Source organism: Alosa pseudoharengus, unplaced genomic scaffold (genome assembly GCF_046254945.1).
Source record: "Alosa pseudoharengus isolate Yale_2024_CS ecotype anadromous, Long Island Sound unplaced genomic scaffold, YU_APseudo_1.1 YU_APseudo_1.1_scf_1, whole genome shotgun sequence".
NCBI classification, from domain to species: Eukaryota; Metazoa; Chordata; class Actinopteri; order Clupeiformes; family Clupeidae; genus Alosa; species Alosa pseudoharengus.
Genome location: NW_027468564.1, coordinates 51,688,793 through 51,709,612, shown reverse-complemented (window position 1 = coordinate 51,709,612; position 20,820 = coordinate 51,688,793). Strand labels below are relative to the sequence as shown.

Sequence of the window (20,820 nt, the reverse complement as noted above, 5' to 3'; positions counted from 1 at the left end):
CAGAATCACAGGCTCAGTCCCTGCCCTGTCACTGCAAGCGCCTTATGCTTATTCATCCTTATGCACACTATGTGGATATTTGATTTAGTATATCTAGTATTTTTAGTATTTTAGTATGTTTTTATCTTCTTCTGTCTTTATTGTTCAGTGGTTTTTATATACTTATATTACTTTTTATGCTGTAAGTGTATGTTGTATGTGATGCCTGTATGCTGAGACCCTGAATTTCCCCTTGGGGGTCAATAAAGTATCTCTCTCTCTATCTATCTCTCTATCTATCTATCTATCTATCTATCTATGAATATGCACTCAAGCAAATTCATAAGGCCAAAGCTTAGACACAGACACAAATGTGACAGACTCACACAGGCAGCCACAATAGATTTTCTTATAGCAATCTTGGCCTTCAATAGTCCTAGCTCAACATATAGGCTACATTTATAATTTGGCTTTACATGACGTTAGTTTGGCCAGAAACAAACGACACAGGATGTTTGCCCCAGAACTTTAAATGTAGGCTACTGGCCTATATAGCCCAGGAATGGGACTATCGTAGCGTATAGGTAGCACGGCTAATCGTAGAAGACTATTTGCTATCATAAGCAGTAGACCTAAGCTACAGGTGATGCTGTAAATGTTTTACCTGTCGCACGATGACGTCAACACGCAACAGAGGGAAAGCAACCGAGGAATCCATGACACGTTAGATTGCCTACCTGTGTAAAATTATATTGTTAATGGGATCATTGTAGAGTTTATCTTAAAGTTTATTGATCAGATTGTATTGGTCTTGAAACATTTCAATAATGTCAGCTTCAGCAGTATTCGTGTTGGATTTGAAAGGAAAGGTAGGTAATCGCGCACGCTGAGCTATTGATTGTGACAGTTGATACGATTGCAGAAACATTTTGTGGTAGCCTAGACTTTGTTTTAGTTCACCTCATGCCATGTTACACGTTTTTGACTAACTTGAGATATGTGGGTATAGGTTAACAATTCTTACCATGACCACATTCATGAAAGCAATAGTTTATTGATGAAGTCATCGCCGCTCATTGTAGTCTACTACTAATAGACCTACTTCCGTGAATGCTAAATGTAATCTGAAGGTCTCGAAGAAGAAAAACCTTTCAAGGGCAGCCCTTTCTCATGCAACTTCAAAGATAAAATAGCCTAACTGACGTTTAGAGCACAAACAATTTAATTATCAAACTGAAACCCTCTACTAGACTAACGTTACCACTTTGTCATGTCTGCATGTTTCTGACATAAAATAAAGGAAGGAAAACTGAAAGTTCATAACAACTAGCTTTAGAACACGAGAAAAATTATTGCATGCGCCTTGTTATTGTTGAGTGATAGGTCTATTGGTCTTATACAAACTAGCCTAAGGCTTGGTATTTAACCAGGCCAGATTGAGATGTAACCTGACACACACCCCAATGCACTGCTGCGTCACAAAAGAATGAATGAGGGGGCAGTGAATGAATTGAGTGCATTTTCTCAGGTGATTTCCAGCCTGGCACATTATTAAAGACATCACATGTAGCCTAGTGCCACTTGAGACTGATCTAAGATAGGCGATGAATGTTTGAATATGTGCAATGAATGCTACAGGCACTGGATGCCAGCGGCGTCATGCCACTCATATTCTTGCACAACACTGATGACTGCAAACCCATTCTACTTTTAGGTGCTGATATGCCGGAACTACAAGGGCGAGGTAGATATGGCTGAGATTGACCACTTCCTGCCCCTACTCATGCAGCAGGAAGAAGAGGGTCTTCTCTGTCCCGTCATATCTCACGGCCATGTCCACTTCCTGTGGGTCAAGCACAGCAACCTTTACTGTATCCTAGAAAAAACAATTCTGTCAATTCCAGTCTCACTGATGTAAAATGCTGTGTGATTCCTAGAATTGTGATGAACAACAGCAGTCTAAATACTATATAGGGTAGTTTATGTTATTGTCTGTTGGGTCCACATAATTGTAATGATTTAAAATTAATCAGGAGGGGTCATTTGATTTTGATAAATTAGTTAAATCTCTCCCTGTGTTCACCCTTAAACCTTTTTTAATTTTTTTTTTATAAATGTTACAGTATTATGAGTTGTTCATTGCATATCCAATAGGGGCTTTTAGACGCAAGGCAAGTATGGGAAGTCAACTGGCAGTTGTAAGAAAATTGTAAACTGTATGTCCTTGACTTCATGATCAGTGGTGGCCACTACCAACAAGAACGCGAATGCGTCCTTGGTCTACGCCTTCTTGTATAAACTTGTGGAGGTGAGTCCCTGTTACTGTACAGCACTGGACAAATCAATCCTGTAACATACAATTGTATTATAGAGTGTTTATATGTGTTCACCCTGATATAAATGGGCTGTCTCCTCCTTTACCTTAAAACTCATCTTCATGCTGTTACTCTTTAAGGCCTGGTGTTAATCAGTGGACACATGGTTATGTAGTGGAGGTCAACAGGTCTGTTGCAAAATGTCAAAGTATATAAACACTTTGCATAGAATGAAAGGAAAGGTTTGCAATACGATTTCCAAAATGAAGAATTATGTAGGCTAACTAAAGGCACACTATCTATGTTTTTGTCAAAAATTTAAATAGTTACTATTAATTGTTTACCTAACTTTAATTTACTTATTTTGTATGTATTCATTATTTCCTTTACATTGTTTGTTAACTACAGAAGGTAAACAGAATACCACTCCCCAAAAAAGCATTTTTTAACAAGACAAACTGAATAGGCTGCAGGTTTTAGATGAACCAACCTGTTTGTATGTATGTAGGTGTTTACGGAGTACTTTAAGGAGCTGGAGGAGGAGAGCATTCAGGATAACTTTGTGGTGGTGTATGAGCTCCTGGATGAGCTGATGGACTTTGGCTTCCCCCAGACCACTGACAGCAAGATCCTCCAGGAGTAAGAGATGCCGCCTGTCTCCCAATCACACTTTGTTACACCGTTTCCTTCCACCTCTCTCTCTCTCTCTCTCTCTCTCTCTCTCTCTCTCTCTCTCTCTCTCTCTCTCTCTCTCTCTCTCTCTCTCTCTCTTACACTCACACTCACACACACTCATTCAGACACACACACACACACACACACACACACACACATTCACACACACACACACACACACACACACACACACACACACACACACACACTCATTCAGACACACACATATGCAGAGTTGTTATTCAGGTCATGTAGGCCTATTTTAAATATAAGCTAATTATGTATAAACAGGCTTCACCTGCGTGCCCTTTGAACGTTCAGGATGGAGGTTTACTTCTGTCTGTTTAACCCGTTTTGCCTCTGGTGCAGATACATCACTCAAGAAGGCACCAAGTTAGAGGTGGCAAAGACCAGGGTCCCCACCACAGTCACCAATGCTGTGTCATGGAGGTCGGAGGGCATCAAGTACAAAAAGAACGAGGTCTTCATTGATGTTATAGAGTCCATTAATGTGTTGGTGGGTGTCTCTGTTTCTTTGCGTTGCTCTGGAACATCTCTGTCTTCATTTGTATCTCATTCAAATATTCTGGTTGTACAAAACCACTTCTGCGTGTAGAGACGTACAGCCACAGAAATGCAGGCTTGTGAGCCATTGTTTTCTTTCACTATCTGAATGATCTAACCATGTAACAGATATGGATATAATGCCAGTAATTGCATGCAAAAATTATTTGCTTTTTACCATCCATTGGTATAGGCTTATTACTGGCATAAAGAGCCAGGACTTCCTTGTCCATGTCCCTGACATTAGCTGTTGTTATAATGTATTATCATAATAACGGCATAGGACTGTTTTGCTGCAGGTGAACGCCAACGGGAGTGTGATGAGTAGCGACATTGTGGGCAGTATCAAACTGAAGACCATGCTCTCTGGCATGCCCGAGCTCAGGCTCGGCCTCAACGACCGAGTGCTCTTCTCTCTCACTGGCCGTACGTGTCCACAATCACCTGACAGGAATTTACATTGAGAGTCAGTCAGTAGTATACTGTGTCAAGGAAGGGAGGAAATGTGGGGGAATTCTGTCACCTGACAACTTTGAAATCAGGTTTCATCTGCCCACGGAGATATTTTCCTAATTCTTAAGGTCATATGTAAATGTACACCACTTTTTTCGTCCTACTCTTACGTCATGTTACATACAAAGAAGAACCATGCATGTCAACTTTCCTCATGTTAAAAACAGTGAAATGGTTAAAATCACATACAGTCTGTAGTTGGCAGTGTTTCCAGCTTTAGTTGTGTGTGTGTGTGTCTTGTGTTTTTGTAGGAGACAAGGGTAAATCTGTGACCATGGAAGATGTCAAGTTTCACCAGTGTGTGCGTCTCTCGCGCTTCGAAAGTGACCGCACCATCTCCTTCATCCCCCCAGACGGTGAATCAGAGCTCATGTCCTACCGTATCAACACTCATGTAAGACTGAACTTCCCACGCGTCGTTCTGGTACCCTGGATGTTGGATTTGGTGTCCATATATCTTGATACAGCAAAATCCATTCTCTTCCTCAGGTGAAGCCTCTGGTTTGGATAGAGTCGGTCATTGAGAAGTTCTCCCACAGCCGTGTAGAGATTATGGTGAAGGTACAGCAATTATCCATTGACATCCCACAACTCTCGTGCCAAATTGATGCTTCTGTTAGGCCTACACTTTGCCTGTTTTCGATCTGATGCCCACCATGCATAAAATAATAAAATGCTGCATTGCACAGAATTTCTGGGTCAGTGGACAAGGTCATTAAAGAGTGGGAGTGGAAAACCGAAATCAAAGGGGCAATGATTAGCCATTAGCCATTGATCTGTGTCCTCACACTCAGCCCAAAGAACAACTCAGCTCCCATATAGACTGATTAATCATGATGACCTGTAACCATGAAACTTTCTCCTCTTTTGTTTTTCAGGCAAAGGGTCAGTTTAAAAAGCAGTCTGTTGCTAATAATGTGGAGGTGCGAGTGCCCGTGCCCAGTGATGCAGATTCCCCCAAATTTAAAACAAGCACCGGCCACGCCAAGTACGTCCCGGAGAAAAACCTCGTCGTGTGGACCATCAAATCCTTCCCCGTGAGTGTAATTGCAGGCAGATGTTATTGCAAACAAAGACCACGGTGAAGCCCCCTCACCACCTCCTCATGGTTATTTGATGACCATCTAGGGATTGGCGAGGAATGATTGGAATGACTGAGAGTATGTGCGTAGTCACATTTTTGTTTTTGTGTGTTTTGCTCAAGGGAGGGAAGGAGTTTCTCATGCGCGCTCACTTTGGGCTTCCCAGTGTAGAGAAGGATGAGATGGAGGGCAAGCCGCCGATTACAGTCAAGTTTGAAATCCCATACTTCACAGTGTCAGGAATACAGGTATTTTAAGTGTGTGTGTGTGTGTGTGTGTTATTGTGAAAGTATTTCCATTTATTGTCATTCCTTTACTGTCAGGAATGCAAAGGCTGACAGTTGTTACTAATGCTTTCCTTTCTTATCAAGGTGCGGTACATGAAAATCATTGAAAAAAGCGGTTACCAGGCTCTACCCTGGGTCAGATACATAACACAAAGTGGAGGTATAATTGACATGTTTCATATTTCCTTTTAAATGTATATATTTTTTCACCCATCCAATTCTAAAAGACTTGTTTCTTTTATTTAGATTACCAGTTGAGAACAAACCAGTAGGCTATGGTGATGTTACAAGATCCTTTACCCCAGGCAAAGCTGGCCCAGAAGATCAAACCCAATGACCTATCATGGAAAGCTATTTTGAATGTCACACTGACTCCTACAAACGTATACGATCACTTTGGATATGATATTGAACATCATTGTCCAATGCACACTAGGCCTGTTGTATCCTGGTAATAGCCTAGTGAGTTGGCCTATAGGCTGGATTAATGTCTGTTGAAATCACAAATAGGCCTTAGGCTATACTTGGTGGCCCACTTTTAAAATTGTAATATATTTTGTATGAAATTATGTCAGGAAAAACATTTTATGATTGGTTGTGTTTTAATTCATAATCACATAAGCTTTAAGTGCAATTAAATTGTGCAGAATTTACACGTTTGTTTTTTTACTTGACTTTACCAAAAGGAGCAGGGGGATATTAAATATTTGTTTTAATAAATGTTATTTAATAGTGGTTATAGCCTATAATTAGCTTACCAAACATTATGTTTGACTTAGCAGTAAAAGCATTTTGGGCAGACTTAAGTGACAGAATGCTAAAGCGCGACTTGCTTGGGACGTTCTTGTACTAATTTGCTTAGTAACCCGCCTTTTTCTCACCGGCTTCAGAAATTTACTATCAAAGAATGAAAAGATGAATGAACAACTTGTAGCTACAAATAACGTTCTCAAATTGCCCGCCTTCTACGCTCGTCGTTATCATTGGTGGAGAGGCAAGTTACCACGGTGATACTGTAGCAACCATACTATTACTCCGCCCTTTTCACCCAATGTGGAATGACAGCAGACTTTTTGTGGCTTCTTATTGGTCGAGATACTTTCATCGACGTTTGTAAAGAGATACTAGAGTTAACTCTTGGTTATTCTCAGCGCGCAAATTAAAGGTACTGGAACGTCGAAAACGCTATTATTTGTTGTGATTTATTTGAAAAGCAGACGTAAACAGTAGCCGGAGAGCAAATAGGATACCTAACGGCCGCAATATCCACAAAACAACAGGCAAAAGACTGAACGAGGTAAGAGAGCACTGCTGTCGTCGCTGATTATTGTTTCGTTTCCCTATTTTTAAAAACCAGTTAGCCGGACTGCTAGGCAGCGTTAGCCAGTTAGCTAATCTACTACATTATCGTATTATTTATGTCAGTTTTCGCTTGACTTATTTTTACCACTGATGTCCTTGGGGGTATATATTATTGTGCTAGTGACTTTTTGAAAGGTAACATCATGTTTTGTAGTGTGACAGCCTGTTGAATTAAATGGTTATCTAGCTATCGTTAGCTGGTAAGCTAAATAGTTAGCATGTCTGAAAAATAAGCGCACTCGTAGCTAACGTTAGCTAACTTTATCTAGCCCAAGAATGCAGGTTAATAAACGTAAACGTGTTCAAGGTTCAGGTTGATTGAATTGTTCTTTTATTATTTTCATAGGTCCCCGGTTGTATGTCGTGATAGCAGTTGTCGAGAGCAGAAACTCGCCACCGCCATGGTTTTAAGTGAGAACGATGCTGGCAAGGGCTTGACCACTGCCGCTGCGAAAGGGAATACAGCCGAAGTGCGACGGATGCTGGAGGAATGCCGGGTACATCCAGACACGGTCAATGAATTTGGCCGCACCGCATTACAGGTAAAATATTCATTCACAGTTTGTGACCTTTAGTCTGCTTCGTAGCTAAATTGTTTTGGTGAACGAGTGACGTGGTAAAACCCATAACGTTACCAGTTAGCACCTGAGTGGGCGTTGGCCGGAGATTAACGTTTGCTAATAACTATACATTACGTACTTACTTGGCACTAAACAAGTTTCCCATAACTTGTTGAAGGCAATAAATACGCGTGTTAGCTGTTAGCAGATTTTATGAAAATTAACCATAACTTTTTTACCTTTAGGACACAAACAATAACGTTACATTGTAATGTTTACATTTTCCTTTATTTACAGAAATGTCAATTTTTTCAATTATTTAATATGTCCATTGTTAACAATAGTCATATAGTACATTATGCTCATATGTAATTTTGTCTTTTAATTTAGAAAAAAAATTAGATGGATAAATAGATAGATTTTTGTGTATGTCTCATGGATCTCATCTACTTAACTCCTAGTTACTCTCCATTGGCTTCCTATAGTGCGCATAATTACATTTAAATCTTACACTTACTGGGTTTGCTTCCTACAATCTCAATTTTATGATCAAGCTGCACATCCCCAACCGCCCACTGCGGTCTTCTGATGAGTGTCTGTTGTGTCGACCAGTCATAAATGTTAGGTCAAATTCAAGACTCTCTTCCTCAGTGGTTCCATGTTGGTGGAATGAGTTGCCTGGTGCTCTCCGTTCCTGTGATAGTTTTGGGTCTTTCCAGAGGACTCTAAAGGCATATCTGTTCAGCATGCACTTAGTTAATTAAGCATTTCTTATGAGTTATGGTTTGTACATTATAGTATTTGTTTATTTTCATTTGGCTATTGATTGCATTGACATTATTGTTTATTATTTCTATTCTCTTTAATAGTCTTACCAACATTTTAAAACTGTTTACTGTTCATTTGATCTATGTTATTGTTTTTATTTGTAAGTCGCTTTGGACAAAAGCATCTGCCAAATCCCATAACCACAGCCATGTATATAAGCCTTGTGTGAGGAACAATATGTAGATGCCTGTACTAGATAACAGGATATTCTAAACAGACTGATGTTTATTGCTGTCTGCAGTGTGTGTGTATATATATATATACCTGACGAAGACCTCTGGTCGAAACGTTGTGTTAATAAACCACTCTGGGAGCTTATAGAAACCGTGTGCGGGTATCTTTTTATTTTTCTATTGCTGTCTGCAGGTCATGATGATGGGGAACACAAACGTGGCGTGTCTACTGTTAGAGCATGGTGCAGACCCCAACATCCAGGACCGCTTTGGTGTGACTCCTGCACATGACGCCGCCCGCGGCGGCTTTCTCGACACCCTCCGGGCTCTAGTGGACTTCGGTGCATCAGTCAACGTTCCAGACAACTCGGGGGCGCTCCCCATCCACATCGCCATCCGCGAGGGCTACAGAGACGTGGTGGAATACCTCGCGCCGCGGTCCAACCTCAGCCATCACAACACGAGTGGGGAGACAGCCCTGGACGTCGCCAGGGCCTCCTGCACGCCAGACGTGGTCGAACTGTTGGAACGTCAGTTAGAATCTAGTCTGACATTCCAGTCATAGCAGAAGACACGGGAGTTCCCGTGCTCTCATTCTTTTGCTTTTTTGGTGAAATTTCATATATAGAATTTGTAATAATGTGTATCCTTAGATTTTCCCTGTTGTGGTAGTTTGGTAGCCGCATAGTAGCCTATAGTGTCAACATTTTTTGGAGGAAATGACACATCTTTGTTTTTGCACAGCGATGTACCATTGAAGGTACTGCAAACCTCGTTTCATTTGGGAGTTTGCCATGCACATTTGTAGATTGACGAATTGTCATTTGTTTGTTCATTTTTCTTGTCCATTTTGTCTACACACTCGAGTAGACATTTGAGCTGTTGATTTTTATGAAAATATGAAATGACGGCTGCACTCCTCCCTTTGGTTGGTTTTGCAGTTTGCACTGATGAATTTGTAGCAATTTTTTTCTCTTTTTTTTTTAAAGATGTATGTGTTTGTTTCTTGTATATAAAATGTATGAATTTATATGTACTATTTATTGAAATATTGTACATAGGAATTTTATGTTTACCACTGTGGAATGCTTATTGTTATTTATGAAAATACACATAAACCCTACAAAAATTTTGATGTATTCACACTTCATTTCTTTAGTACACAAATAAAGTATTGCCCATATTTATTCATTCTGAGTTGTTCATCATCCTTCCAGATTATCAAAAAGAATTTTCAGTTGTTACACAAGTCAAAAGAGGTAGGCGATTAAATTATATTGGAAGTGCACACTGTGCTGGTACTATTTGTAGTAAAGGGTACATTCTTTTGGTTTTACATGTCCGGCGAATAGAGCCAATAACTGACCTTGGCTACTAGTTTTGCTATTGTTGCTTGTAAACAGGATGTAGTCCTGTTTTGTCTGCAGATGCTATGTAAAGACCATTTTCAGCACAGCCTGACAAATTGCAAACTGGTAAATTTGCATATAACATGATTTTTGAACTATCCCCGTTCAAATGCTGCGGCTGTAACCAGTTTCCCCTGAGCCAAAGCCTTTCTGCTTGCTCAAGAGCCCAAACATAATTACCTTTAATTTTTGGGATTTTCATACCACTAAGCCGTGATAATGTAGAATAAAGAAAATGTAAAAAGAATAGAATTTCAATCTAGTTCATTATTACTAGATTTCATTAACCTTACCTCTAAAGGTCATGGTGAAGAAGAAACAAATAATAAAAGATAAATAAAATAGGATTCCAACTATAGTAACATACAATGCTTCCTTGTCTGGACATGTTTCCATAGTATCACTATGTTTTAACCAGTTTATCCATTGTAGTGGATGTGTTTTCAAAGTATCACTATGGTTTAACCAGTTTATCCATTCTAGTGGACATGTTTTCATATCACTATATGGTTTAACCAGTTTATCCATTCTAGTGGACGTGTTTTCATAGTATCACTATGGTTTAACCAGTTTATTCATTCTAGTGTCACTGTCACCACAAGAGGGCTCACAAACCTTGGAGACGATTCAACCTGTTGCTCAGAATATCACAGAACTACATCATTCTTGTAGAAAACTGATTTGCAATGTGCACTTGCATTGTCTTTAACACAATCCGGTTGCCATATGTAAAAAAAAAAAACAGTGAATCCTACAAGGGGCATGCTGGGGAGATTCTGACAGTTCCAATCTAATATGGATGTAAAATTAATTAACAGATGCCAAAACATCTTTATAGTACACAAAATATGTGTAAAATAAATAATTGTTTCAGTTTTACCGCCGTGTCAACATTTCATATCATATTTTTATGTCTAGTTTTACCCTCTTTACTTTTGGAAAGGCCTGCCTGTGAATGCAAACAGATGTATAGGGCTGAAGGAGGTTATGCACAAGTTCACAGGATGCAGCTGAACCCTTGTTAAAATATTTGGTTAAAGGCCTGAGGGTATGGTGCTACATTCCCCTCCATCCCAGAAGGCACTTAGTACAGTATAACATGTTCTTTGGCTTCTGTTTAAGTCTTTGTGGCCTCATATGCAGTGATCACCTACTTATTCTAGAGCTAAATGCGTAACGAGGGTGTATGAAACTACATCACTTTAAGATGGATTACCCTCTATCCACAATAGAATAAAATTATGGAAGAGGATGTTTATCTTACTGTAACTTCTGTGCACTGTGTCACCTGAGGCGTAAAAGTCTAATTTACAAAGGCATTAACAACTCGACCAGCATCATGATGTGTCTTCCAGCACAGGGTCACCTGTGGGCTTGGAGAGAGCTGAAAGCGAGTGCTTGTGTGGCAGCAGGGTCGGTATTGGGTTAACAAGGAACATGTTGGACACGCACACAATGGCTCTGTTGTTTGCAGAAGGCTTTTCTAGTCAAAAGCTCACCTGTCCCATCTTGCAACTAATCCCTGGCAGCACCTTCATGGGTTTTTGACTCCTTTTGTCTATTTGGTTTGCTAAGGTGTAAAGTAGAGTAGAGTAGAGTGGGGTTTTGGGAAAAGTGAAAAGAAGACATTGTCACTCAGCCATGAGTCAGATTCATGTATGCCTGATTAACGACCCTCACATATTTAATACAGAATGTTTCTTACAGTACTGAGAATTTGAATGCAGACATTTTGTTCACTTTGTCAGACATTGGAAGTTTATAAGAGGTAGGCAAGGCTGAGTGGCAGCACTGAGCTGGAGAGGAACATTTATAAGTTATGCAGCCGGACATGCTCAACATGATGAATTTATGACAGTCACAAAACTGGAATCGCTTTGCTCAGAGGAGTAAGCACGCCTGTAGACTCTGGAACCAGCGGACAGGGTTTACCGTAATCAGGACTTGAGTTCAGTGTTTGCTACAGCTGGTGACAACACTTCTCTGTTACTGGGAACTCCCCCTATCTCTCATGGAGCTCAGTTGTTCTGGAACACAACCGAAAGTGTTTTTCATTCTCCACCAAGGACTAGGACATTAAATCTACTGGGAAATATCCTTAGATACTGACACATAAATAGACACAGTATGTACTGTATGTACAGATAACCATTAACTGGACATCAACATGGTGGTGAGAAAGATTGCTCAGACGTGTGTTTGTGGTGGGGTTAGTTGTTATCATAGCAATGCAAAAACTTTGTTGTGGAAACATCATAGAGATGGCCTCTGATAAGCCGTCTTTATGAACCCAAAGAGAGAAAACTCTACGTCGTCCATGGTGATGATTCAGAGTGTTTCCTGTCTGATAGGCCGCAGCCATAATGGTCATTCATTATGCAATCCAGGGGCTCTGTTTTGGGAACACATGGTGAACACTGGTCATGACAGTCATATTCCCGTGACGATGTCTCAAAACTGATGTCTCAGTTTTGTTGTGGGGACGCAGAGGTTTGCATCAGCCACTATTTGGTTCCCTTCCTCGGCACATAAAGTGACGTACACATAGAGTCCCTGTAAAAGCCATCCCTCTCTAGTCTTGTACTGTATATAGTGTAGAACACCTTATGACCAGACTACTTGGTTAAGGGACAGCTCTTTCAATAGAAGTATGAATCCATGTGATGCTGGTCTCCACCCAAACCTCACCTACACACACCAGCCTTTGCTGTGCATTGTTTGTTTGAACCTGTCTGAGCACCACCCCCAGATTTGGATTGGATTAGAATCTGTCAAACACACTCAATTCACTAATCATTACCACCCACATTTACATCACTTTCCCACAAATGCCTCCCAGCTCTCACCACACTTGTCTGTTGTAATATGCCTAGTGCTGTGGACAGTCCTCCCTAACCATGTTTGTTATTGACCGGTCCTTGATCTCTGCGACACGTCAGTTCTTCTGCTAAAACGGCGTTCTTCCACTTGCACAACAGTTGCCTCCTTCTTTCTGTACTGCGCACAGAAAATGCTTAGACGTTTTGACATGTTCTCCTCATGTTCTCCAAACTCTCCCCATGTTCTCCTCATGTTCTCCAAACTCTCCCCATGTTCTCCTCATGTTCTCCAAACTCTCCCCACTACAGCAGGTGTTTTGTTATGTTCTCCTCATGTTCTCCAAACTCTACCCATGTTCTCCTCATGTTCTCCAAACTCTCCCCATGTTCTCCTCATGTTCTCCAAACTCTCCCCATGTTCTCCTCATGTTCTCCAAACTCTCCCCACTACAGCAGGTGTTTTGTTATGTTCTCCTCATGTTCTCCAAACTCTCCCCATGTTCTCCTCATGTTCTCCAAACTCTCCCCATGTTCTCCTCATGTTCTCCAAACTCTCCCCACTACAGCAGGTGTTTTGTTATGTTCTCCTCATGTTCTCCAAACTCTCCCCATGTTCTCCTCATGTTCTCCAAACTCTCCCCACTACAGCAGGTGTTTAAGGCATCAGTCAACGGCCACAGTCCTCACCCTTGCAAACAGCCATTACATCCTCAACAGGAGCCTGTATCACATCCCACACAATGTTTGTTCAGTTGTACTCAAATGTCCTCTTGATTCAATGTTATCTGTTGGTTTTTTATTTCAGTGATGTTCTCTTTTTATACTTCCATGTTTGGTTTTGTCAAGCTATGTTTGCTTCAGTGGTGGTATTTGAATACAACCAGGAGAGTCGAGAGGAGTTGTTCAGGAAGATGGATGTTATCCCTTTCAGGCACTAGAGGGCACACAAGGTGTTCCGAGTCACCTTCGAGGGTTAAAAAGTGCTTTGTCACTGCTTCGGCATTCAGGCAAACTGGTGATGTCATGAAACCATTTTGATTGCCACATTATTCGTAGATAAAGACATTTTGTAAAGGTCTTAATCTTAATTTTCATGTACCGTGTACAAAGTGGTATCAAATAATTGTTAAGTAATAGTCAGGAGATTAGCATGCTCATATTCTGCATGTTACACCTTGTTGAAAAAAGTGCAATGCAGACTACTGAGCTTGCTTGCTGCAGCGTTACTTCCTCAACCCACCCACCCATAATTTCCCAACCTCTCAAATATATATATATATCTCATAATTGTCCCACCCACTGAAACCCACAATACATTATCATCATTACCCCCCCCCCCCCCCCCCCCCCACTGAAACCCTCTCAGATAATTAATTGGAGAGACAGAGATAGTGTGAAATTGTATTATATTGGACACACCATGAAAAACAGACGTATGTTAATTCTGAACGCTCATAGAACGCATTTAGTCATCGCTCAGAGGCTGTTCACATGCTCCAGAGCACCTCTAACAACTGTTTGACTATCGGCTCCTGTTACACAAACACTCAAATTCCATCCACTCTCATGTCATGCTGTAAGGTTAAGGCGGGGTCTGCAAATGATTGGCAGATAGTGCCAGTGCTCCCTCTCGTTCAACGGTTAACCAGTTCCGCACACCTTTGGAAAATTCCACTGGGTGTGTCTGATCGGTTTGTTGAGCAGGTCAGGTACTGTAGGTGGGAGGACCCAGAGAGGAGCTCGCTTGGACCGCTTTGGCTGTCTGCATTGTGTTTGGAGATCAGGGTGGTATGCGTCTGGCTCTGCTGGTGTCACTTACTACAGAGACACAAGAGTGGACATGACACCACGTTGGGGATTGTCCAACTGTAACCTGAAACTCAGCACTCTCTAACTTTGTGAAAACTTGATTATCCAGTCATTTAGGCCTACAGGTCATTCTAATGGCTATTAATGAGCAATAGATACATTCCTTTCATTTTGCAAATGAAACGTTTAGGGTTGGAATGGATTCATTAAGAATTTGTTAAAAATGGATTCATTAAGAATAATCTAGGCTAAGTAATTGTATGGTGGTGGTGGCAGCATATCTACCTGTTTTGAATAACAGTTCTGGAAAAACCTGTAGTGCTGTTGCCCCTTTTCCCACTTCCCCTTGAGTACAGTGTGCTCAACTCAAGCGCCAAACATGAGCCTGATAAAAACATGAGATTGATACAAAAGGGGAAAGTTTTTTCAGCTGTGTATCACACTCGGACTCCCACACAGCAGTCACTCTGTCTGCCCTCTGAAGCTGTACTGCTTTGATGTCGGACCGAAGTGTTTTCAAAAAGAAAACAGTTAAGAAAAACCAGGAGTGCACTTACCGCCAGAGGCTAAAGTGAAGAACAGTCAATGTCACTGTGTACAGGAATGGTCAATCAATATAAGAAAACGCTTAGTCAATGAGTTACTAACATGGTTTTCATTGCCTTGAGTAAAAGGCATTTCAAGAAAAATAAGAAAACAAAGTGAAATTGCACAGCTGGGAAAAACTACATATACAGGTCAGGTTATAGTACAAATAAAATGTTGCATCCATCATCATTCTTACTAGCATTGTTTTTAATGCCAATAAAAAAGTATTAAACAACATAAAAAAAATATTAGATTCTCTGGGGTTTCATCAAAATATATAAATAAGCCCAGACCAATCTGATTTGATCTCATACAGTTCACAGGAATAAATGTGCATGTGCTTCTTTACTGAGCAGAACACTCCCTAAAATGTGAAGGGCTTCAGCAATTCATACAGGTATTTCACTTAATGTAAACACTGAGTTCTTCAGTTCCCAATACCCGCTGCTCTGACCATCATTAAGACACAGGAGTATGTTTCAGCTTGTTTGGAGGCATTAAAGGCACCTGTTCTGTTCCTAACCATCATCCATGCGGTCACGGACCTCTGATGGCAAAAGTTCTAGAAGGCTCTGCTCGACCACAATTCCACTGAGTTTGAGGAGCGGGCAGTCCCCGATCTCCAGGGGTAGAGAGTCCAGACGGTTGCCCTTTAGTTCCAGGCGAACCAGCTGTGCCAGGTTGGCCACGCGAGACGACAGGTAGGAGATGCTGTTGTTGCCCAGCGCCAGGATCTTGAGCCGCTTGCAGGAGAACATCTCCTCGGGCAGAGACTCCAGGGAGTTGAAGGCCACGGACAGGTACTGCAGGCTCTGCAGGCTGCCGATCTCGGTGGGCAGCGACGAGAGCTGGTTGTGCGACAGGTCCAGGTGGCGCAGCTTGGTGCAGTGGTAGAGGCGCGCGGGCAGCCGGCGGATCTTGTTCCAGCTGGCGTCGAAGGTCTCGAGCGCGTGCAGCTTGCCCACGTGCTCGGGGATGTAGGCGATGGCGTTGTGCCAGAGGCGCAGCGTGGTGAGGCGGCGGCAGTGCTGCAGGCTCAGGATCTCCTCCACGGTGGTCAGCTTGTTCTCGCGCAGGTCCAGCTCCTGCAGCGCGCTCAGGCTGAAGACGGCGCTGGGGATGCGCTCCATCTGGCAGCCCATCAGCTCCAGCGAGGTCAGGCCGCTCAGCTTCTTCAGGTTGCTCAGCACCTGCAGCTTGACGCCCTCATTGTGCACGCAGAGCCGCTGCAGCTGGCCGGCCACGTCCACCACGCTGGGCGGCAGCTTGGTCAGGCGGCCGCGGAGCGTGAGCACGCGCAGGTCCTTGAGCTCGCGCAGCGAGTCCAGCGAGACGCTGCCGCTGCTCCCGCGCGAGGCCTCGGTGCCCAGCGGTCCACTCAGGTGCAGCTCCTCCAGGGCCTTGAGCGTGTACAGCCACAGGGGCACCTGCTCGGCGCCCTCGAAGGTCAGCCGCAGCACCTTCAGCGTCTGCTGCAGGTGGGCCAGGGCGGCCAGCTGCAGCTTGGTCGGGCAGTGGACCAGCACCAGCTCCTGGAGCTCGTCCAGCTGGGTCAGCGCGGCCGGGATGGTGACGTGGCCGCTCAGCTGCTCCATCTTGAGCGACTCGATCTCGGGGATGTCGAAGACGGTGTCCGGCACGCCCGGCAGCATGAAGAGGTGCAGCTCCAGCCGCTGGCTGGCGTTCCGGCTGAGGCGCGTGCGGAGCTTCTTGACCGTCCACTCGTGGTTGAGGTTCACCTGGCGCAGGCGGCTCTCGCTCACCTCGGAGAGGAAGACGGCGAACCGCTTGGCGTAGAGCGGGTCGTACCGGTCGCTGAGGTGCAGGAGGAAGGCAAAGTCGTTTTTCATGTCAGGAATGTCGTTGATGCCCGTTTCCAGGCGAACATGTTCGAAAGTATACTCCTTCAGTGACCGATGTAAAAGCCAGTACAGGGAATATATGCACAACAATCCATACACTCCAACGAAACAGATGTAGCAATAGGCCAGTTTAGAAAAAAGATTGGCCTTGTTGTGGTTACAGCAGAATATGTCAAAGCCGGTCAGATCTGGGGGCACAGAACACTTGACCACTATCTCAATGTTGGGCACCAATGATGCAGTGTAGGCAGTGATGAGGAGAAACTTGAAGACCTTCAGGGACGTCTGAATGACGTACATTTTGTAGAGAAGATCAGCTTCTTCCACGTGGGTGCGGAACTTCTTTACCTTCTCGAAGAGTGCCTTGGCTTGCTCTCCTTCCTTCTTGTCCAAGACGGAGGCGGCAGGTTCCGGCAGCTTCATCTCCGGGTTGGACACCACCGACGCGGACCGCAGCAAGGTTGCGTTCTCCCCGTCGGTGCCCATGAATCCGTCCGGGTTGATCTTGTACATGCTGCTTCCTTTCCTCCAGTTGACCAGCTTCTCCTCGCCCCGCTCCTCCGACACCTCGCTGATGGCCCGCGTGGTCCAGGGCGAGTCGAAGCACTTGCCCAGGATGTTCACGAAGAGCTCGATCTTGGAGGACGTCCCCGGGAACTTGAACCAGAAGCTGCTGGCCACCATGAAGATCATCGAGTGTATGACCACCAGGTAGGGGAAGAACTTAGCATACCAGTGGACGGCGCGCTCGTAGCAGTAGTGGTTGACAAAGACATACTGGTGAATGTCCAGGCCGTTCTTGCGGCCAAACACCTCGAGCACGTTGGGCTTGAGCTCCTTGGTGATGCTGAACTCCCACAGGCTGTCGTTGGCGTGGTACTCCCGCACGTGGTTGCAGTTCACATCCGCTTTGGTCGGGCCGACGATACGGTTCGGCAGACACGAGATTTTCTCCTGTGTCAGCTGAGAAAGAATGGAAAATGGTCCATTAACAAAATGTTGGGGATCACTGTCACAATGTCATAAAGTAGCATTAATAACATGAAAGAAAAGACAAAAGTCATTGTACTGGAACCGTGAGAAAAAAAAAGGAAAATACATTCACAGGGTGTGGGAACCATACAGGTCACAAACAGGTCATTCACTACTATAAAGATTTTCAAAAGTCAACTGTACAAAAATCAACAAAAGATGAATATAAATAACTGAATTATTCCATATCAGAAATTAGGCACATTTATCTGAATGTATTTGGAGACCAGATGTTTTCTAATTCAGCACATCATGGGGTTTGCATCAATACGTTTTGTTCACCTTTTAAGTCACACTGTGGGAACACGATGCTAAGGCAGTCCTCAAGGAACAGATTATCATCACGGCCAGAGATGTGAGGAATGGAATACAAGGGGACGAAGAGTGACTAATCCAATTTTATTGCAAGTAGGTCAGAGGAGTCAAACAAAGGCGAGAGTAAGATTGTGTCTGCTCGCTAACAGGGCATCACTGAGGCAAATGTTTTGCTGATGAGTTCACCCAATCACTGTCACTCGACAACTCGGTGTAACACAACAGTGTTAATTCTGTGAGATGTATTCATACCTCGCCCTCTTCTTACTCTCATTCTCATGCTTTGACATCAGGAAAGATAAAAAAATGTTGGACAGCCTACCAGAATTGATAATCCTCTAAAGGTCTTTGTTGATAAGATACCGCTACATAAACAGTTGTAGATAGTGTTGTAAATCCATCAGCTTCTTTCCAGATATGTACAGCTGTCAAAGCATTATTAGCCTTGTTTGAGCAATGCTTATGAAATGTGAGGCTGGTGATTACCACAGGTGTAACTTCTCACATACAATACAGATTCAGATATGGGAAACACAAGCCCTTTCCCAGACATTCTGGTGACAAGAAGAGCTGCTCACATCTTCTCAACCCATTTTATGTCTGTGTGCAATCTCTTAGAAGTAAGCCTACTACAACATAAACTCAGCTGTCTCACAGCATGAGCTGAGAAGAGCTAGTATTGGTGATGGAAATGTTCTAATTCACTTGCACTTTTCTCCTGCTGCTGAGTGAAATAGCATTAACACACACAAGTACACACACACACACACACACACACACACACACACAGGGACCTACTGTAGGGCTGTCAGCACTTTAGGATATCTGCAGATGTCAATGTCTGTCACATGCCCTTTCCCTTTGATTCCCAACTTGCTTATGGAGGCATGGCACAAACTCCCACACGACTCCTTCCTGGCCTTATCTCAGTACAGTCATTTGTTTCTCAAATGGTTTGACCTTGAGTGGGAAGTGTTTTACTCAAGATGAAAAGTAGTCTTGTGACCCACCTCATCAAACCTTTCAACGTCAAGATAAACACTCCGATACAGTCAGTTCGAATGCAATGGCTTCCTGTGTGTCTTACCTGAACAGTGCAGCCGAACACCCCGATCATAAGCATGGCGATACAAAGGTACTCGGAGAACACGTCCCACCATGGCTTCAGGACCCGGTACCGGGGGTTTTGTTCTGAGGCAATGTTCCGGAACTCATTCACCGGGATCATCTTGACAACTGCCTACCAACGGGACAGGGGAGACAGGTTTGCCACACAACTGTAGTTAGTCCTCAGGGTGTGTCCCGTTAATGCCACTGATGTTGTACAAATTGTGGGATGAGAAGTAGCCTACTGAGGATAATATGCTGTTTTTAGCGTGATAATGGAAAGAGTTATAATGAATACAGAGCCTGGATAATTGACATATTTGGGTTACAGAGGTGCGAAGATGCAACCACATCTAAAGAAATACATTTGCATTTTATGTACAGTAGAGACATGCGTAAAAATAGATAGTTCCTCGCGCGGCCTGCTATGTAGAATATGTCTCGGTAGCCACTGGATGAGTGAAATCCACAAAGTGAAAAAGGAACTCAAAGTTACATAATCTGTATGGTTTACTGTCTCAAAACGACAGATACGTTTTTTGGGGTGTAATACATTGTTCACACAGTCCGTCATCCATTTCGTGTAGCCTAGATAACCCTCAGTGCCCCATCAACTAGCCTGCTACCGATCCCACCTGCTTCAATATTCTTTGAAGAGTTTGAACACTTTTTTTCATATGGAATGCCATGCTTCATTTACTTACCTGTCGCGATTAGTTTACCGGTCTCTTTTCTACGAGGCTAATGTTCCTCATTCCTCATCATACTCTATACGCACATAGGATAGGTTACAGAATGGCCTCAATTCAGTCTGGATAGCCTAACAGATACATAACAATACTGTACATGCGCTCAAAACAAATACAATTTCTATCCCGCTCGTCACAAGACATGCCAAACTCAACCATACATAATGTACTCAAAACAATTCAGAAATGCCCAGTTTGTAGCTTACTTACATCCAATCTCCTGCAATCCACACAACCGGTAGCTTAAGGTCAATCGATTATAAGTAATTCAGATAGTGATCCATCTTGGCGAAGAGCGTCAACACCATAGAGTCCCAAACCTGCGAGCGGGCCGTGCTTCAGCTTGTTGCGAAAGAGGACAAAACTTCTCTTCACCACCGAAGCTCATCTGCAGTGGCAGCCCTCCAATCGGGTGAATAGGTCCAACACCTTCTCAAACGCGCAACTGCGCAACATCTGAATGTGCAGGATAGACTATCATGACTGTGTGGTGGTAGGCCTTTTGGCCTGTAGAGGAGTATACAATGTCATGGCCACTTTAAATGACAAATGACCATCGATTTTCTTCTGCGCTTCCGAAACGCCCGGAGGGTGGGGTGTGTGCATAGCAGTGGTGGTGATGGTGGGGGGGAGACTCCTGCACACTCCTTAAACGTCACTGATGCGCTATCATTCCGCTGCCAGATTCATCAACTATGTGAGAAGTGTCATCAGCTAGCTTACTACATAACTCATAACATAACGAGTTATGTTATGTTATATATATATATTGAAGAAATAACTACTTAATAA

General features: G+C 43.2%; 3 protein-coding genes across 5 annotated transcripts; 2 read left to right on the top strand and 1 right to left on the bottom strand.

The window, feature by feature from the left end:
* Positions 1-653: 653 nt before the first annotated feature.
* Positions 654-6,068, top strand: ap1m2 (adaptor related protein complex 1 subunit mu 2). Of its 2 annotated transcripts, XM_076292075.1 has the most exons (12): positions 655-848; positions 1,694-1,850; positions 2,220-2,287; positions 2,803-2,933; positions 3,339-3,486; positions 3,833-3,959; positions 4,298-4,440; positions 4,536-4,607; positions 4,925-5,083; positions 5,251-5,376; positions 5,500-5,575; positions 5,662-6,068. In XM_076292075.1, the coding sequence occupies exons 1-12, from the start codon at positions 807-809 to the stop codon at positions 5,685-5,687; spliced, it is 1,275 nt and encodes a 424-aa protein (XP_076148190.1). In that variant the 5' UTR covers positions 655-806; the 3' UTR covers positions 5,688-6,068. The 2 variants fall into 2 exon arrangements, with proteins under 2 accessions (XP_076148197.1, XP_076148190.1); XM_076292082.1 differs by lacking the exon at positions 5,251-5,376 and having other exon boundaries at positions 654-848.
* Positions 6,069-6,156: 88 nt separating this feature from the next.
* cdkn2d (cyclin-dependent kinase inhibitor 2D (p19, inhibits CDK4)) lies at positions 6,157-9,529 on the top strand. The gene is made up of 3 exons (XM_076292165.1): positions 6,157-6,712; positions 7,124-7,319; positions 8,532-9,529. Exons 2-3 carry the CDS (start codon positions 7,179-7,181, stop codon positions 8,901-8,903), a joined length of 513 nt encoding a protein of 170 aa, XP_076148280.1. The 5' UTR covers positions 6,157-6,712; positions 7,124-7,178; the 3' UTR covers positions 8,904-9,529.
* A 4,426-nt stretch (positions 9,530-13,955) lies between these two features.
* LOC143132454 (volume-regulated anion channel subunit LRRC8E) lies at positions 13,956-20,609 on the bottom strand. 2 transcript variants are annotated; one of them, XM_076292003.1, is made up of 3 exons: positions 20,239-20,609; positions 19,260-19,412; positions 13,956-17,788 (listed from the first exon to the last, which is right to left on the bottom strand). In XM_076292003.1, exons 2-3 carry the CDS (start codon positions 19,398-19,400, stop codon positions 15,482-15,484), a joined length of 2,448 nt encoding a protein of 815 aa, XP_076148118.1. In that variant the 5' UTR covers positions 19,401-19,412; positions 20,239-20,609; the 3' UTR covers positions 13,956-15,481. The 2 variants fall into 2 exon arrangements, with proteins under 2 accessions (XP_076148118.1, XP_076148125.1); XM_076292010.1 differs by having other exon boundaries at positions 19,260-19,408.
* Positions 20,610-20,820: the final 211 nt, after the last annotated feature.

Coding starts and splice junctions, on each gene's coding strand:
- ap1m2 (XM_076292075.1), top strand. CDS start 807: ATGTCAGCTTCAGCAGTATTCGTGTTGGATTTGAAAGGAAAG. Junction 1,851..2,219: donor CAAGCACAGCAACCTTTACT/GTATCCTAGAAA, acceptor CTTCATGATCAG/TGGTGGCCACTACCAACAAG. Junction 5,084..5,250: donor GGACCATCAAATCCTTCCCC/GTGAGTGTAATT, acceptor GTTTTGCTCAAG/GGAGGGAAGGAGTTTCTCAT.
- cdkn2d (XM_076292165.1), top strand. CDS start 7,179: ATGGTTTTAAGTGAGAACGATGCTGGCAAGGGCTTGACCACTGCCGCT. Junction 7,320..8,531: donor TTGGCCGCACCGCATTACAG/GTAAAATATTCA, acceptor TGCTGTCTGCAG/GTCATGATGATGGGGAACAC.
- LOC143132454 (XM_076292003.1), bottom strand. CDS start 19,400: ATGATCCCGGTGAATGAGTTCCGGAACATTGCCTCAGAACAAAACCCC. Junction 17,789..19,259: donor TGTTCGGCTGCACTGTTCAG/GTAAGACACACA, acceptor ATTCTTTCTCAG/CTGACACAGGAGAAAATCTC.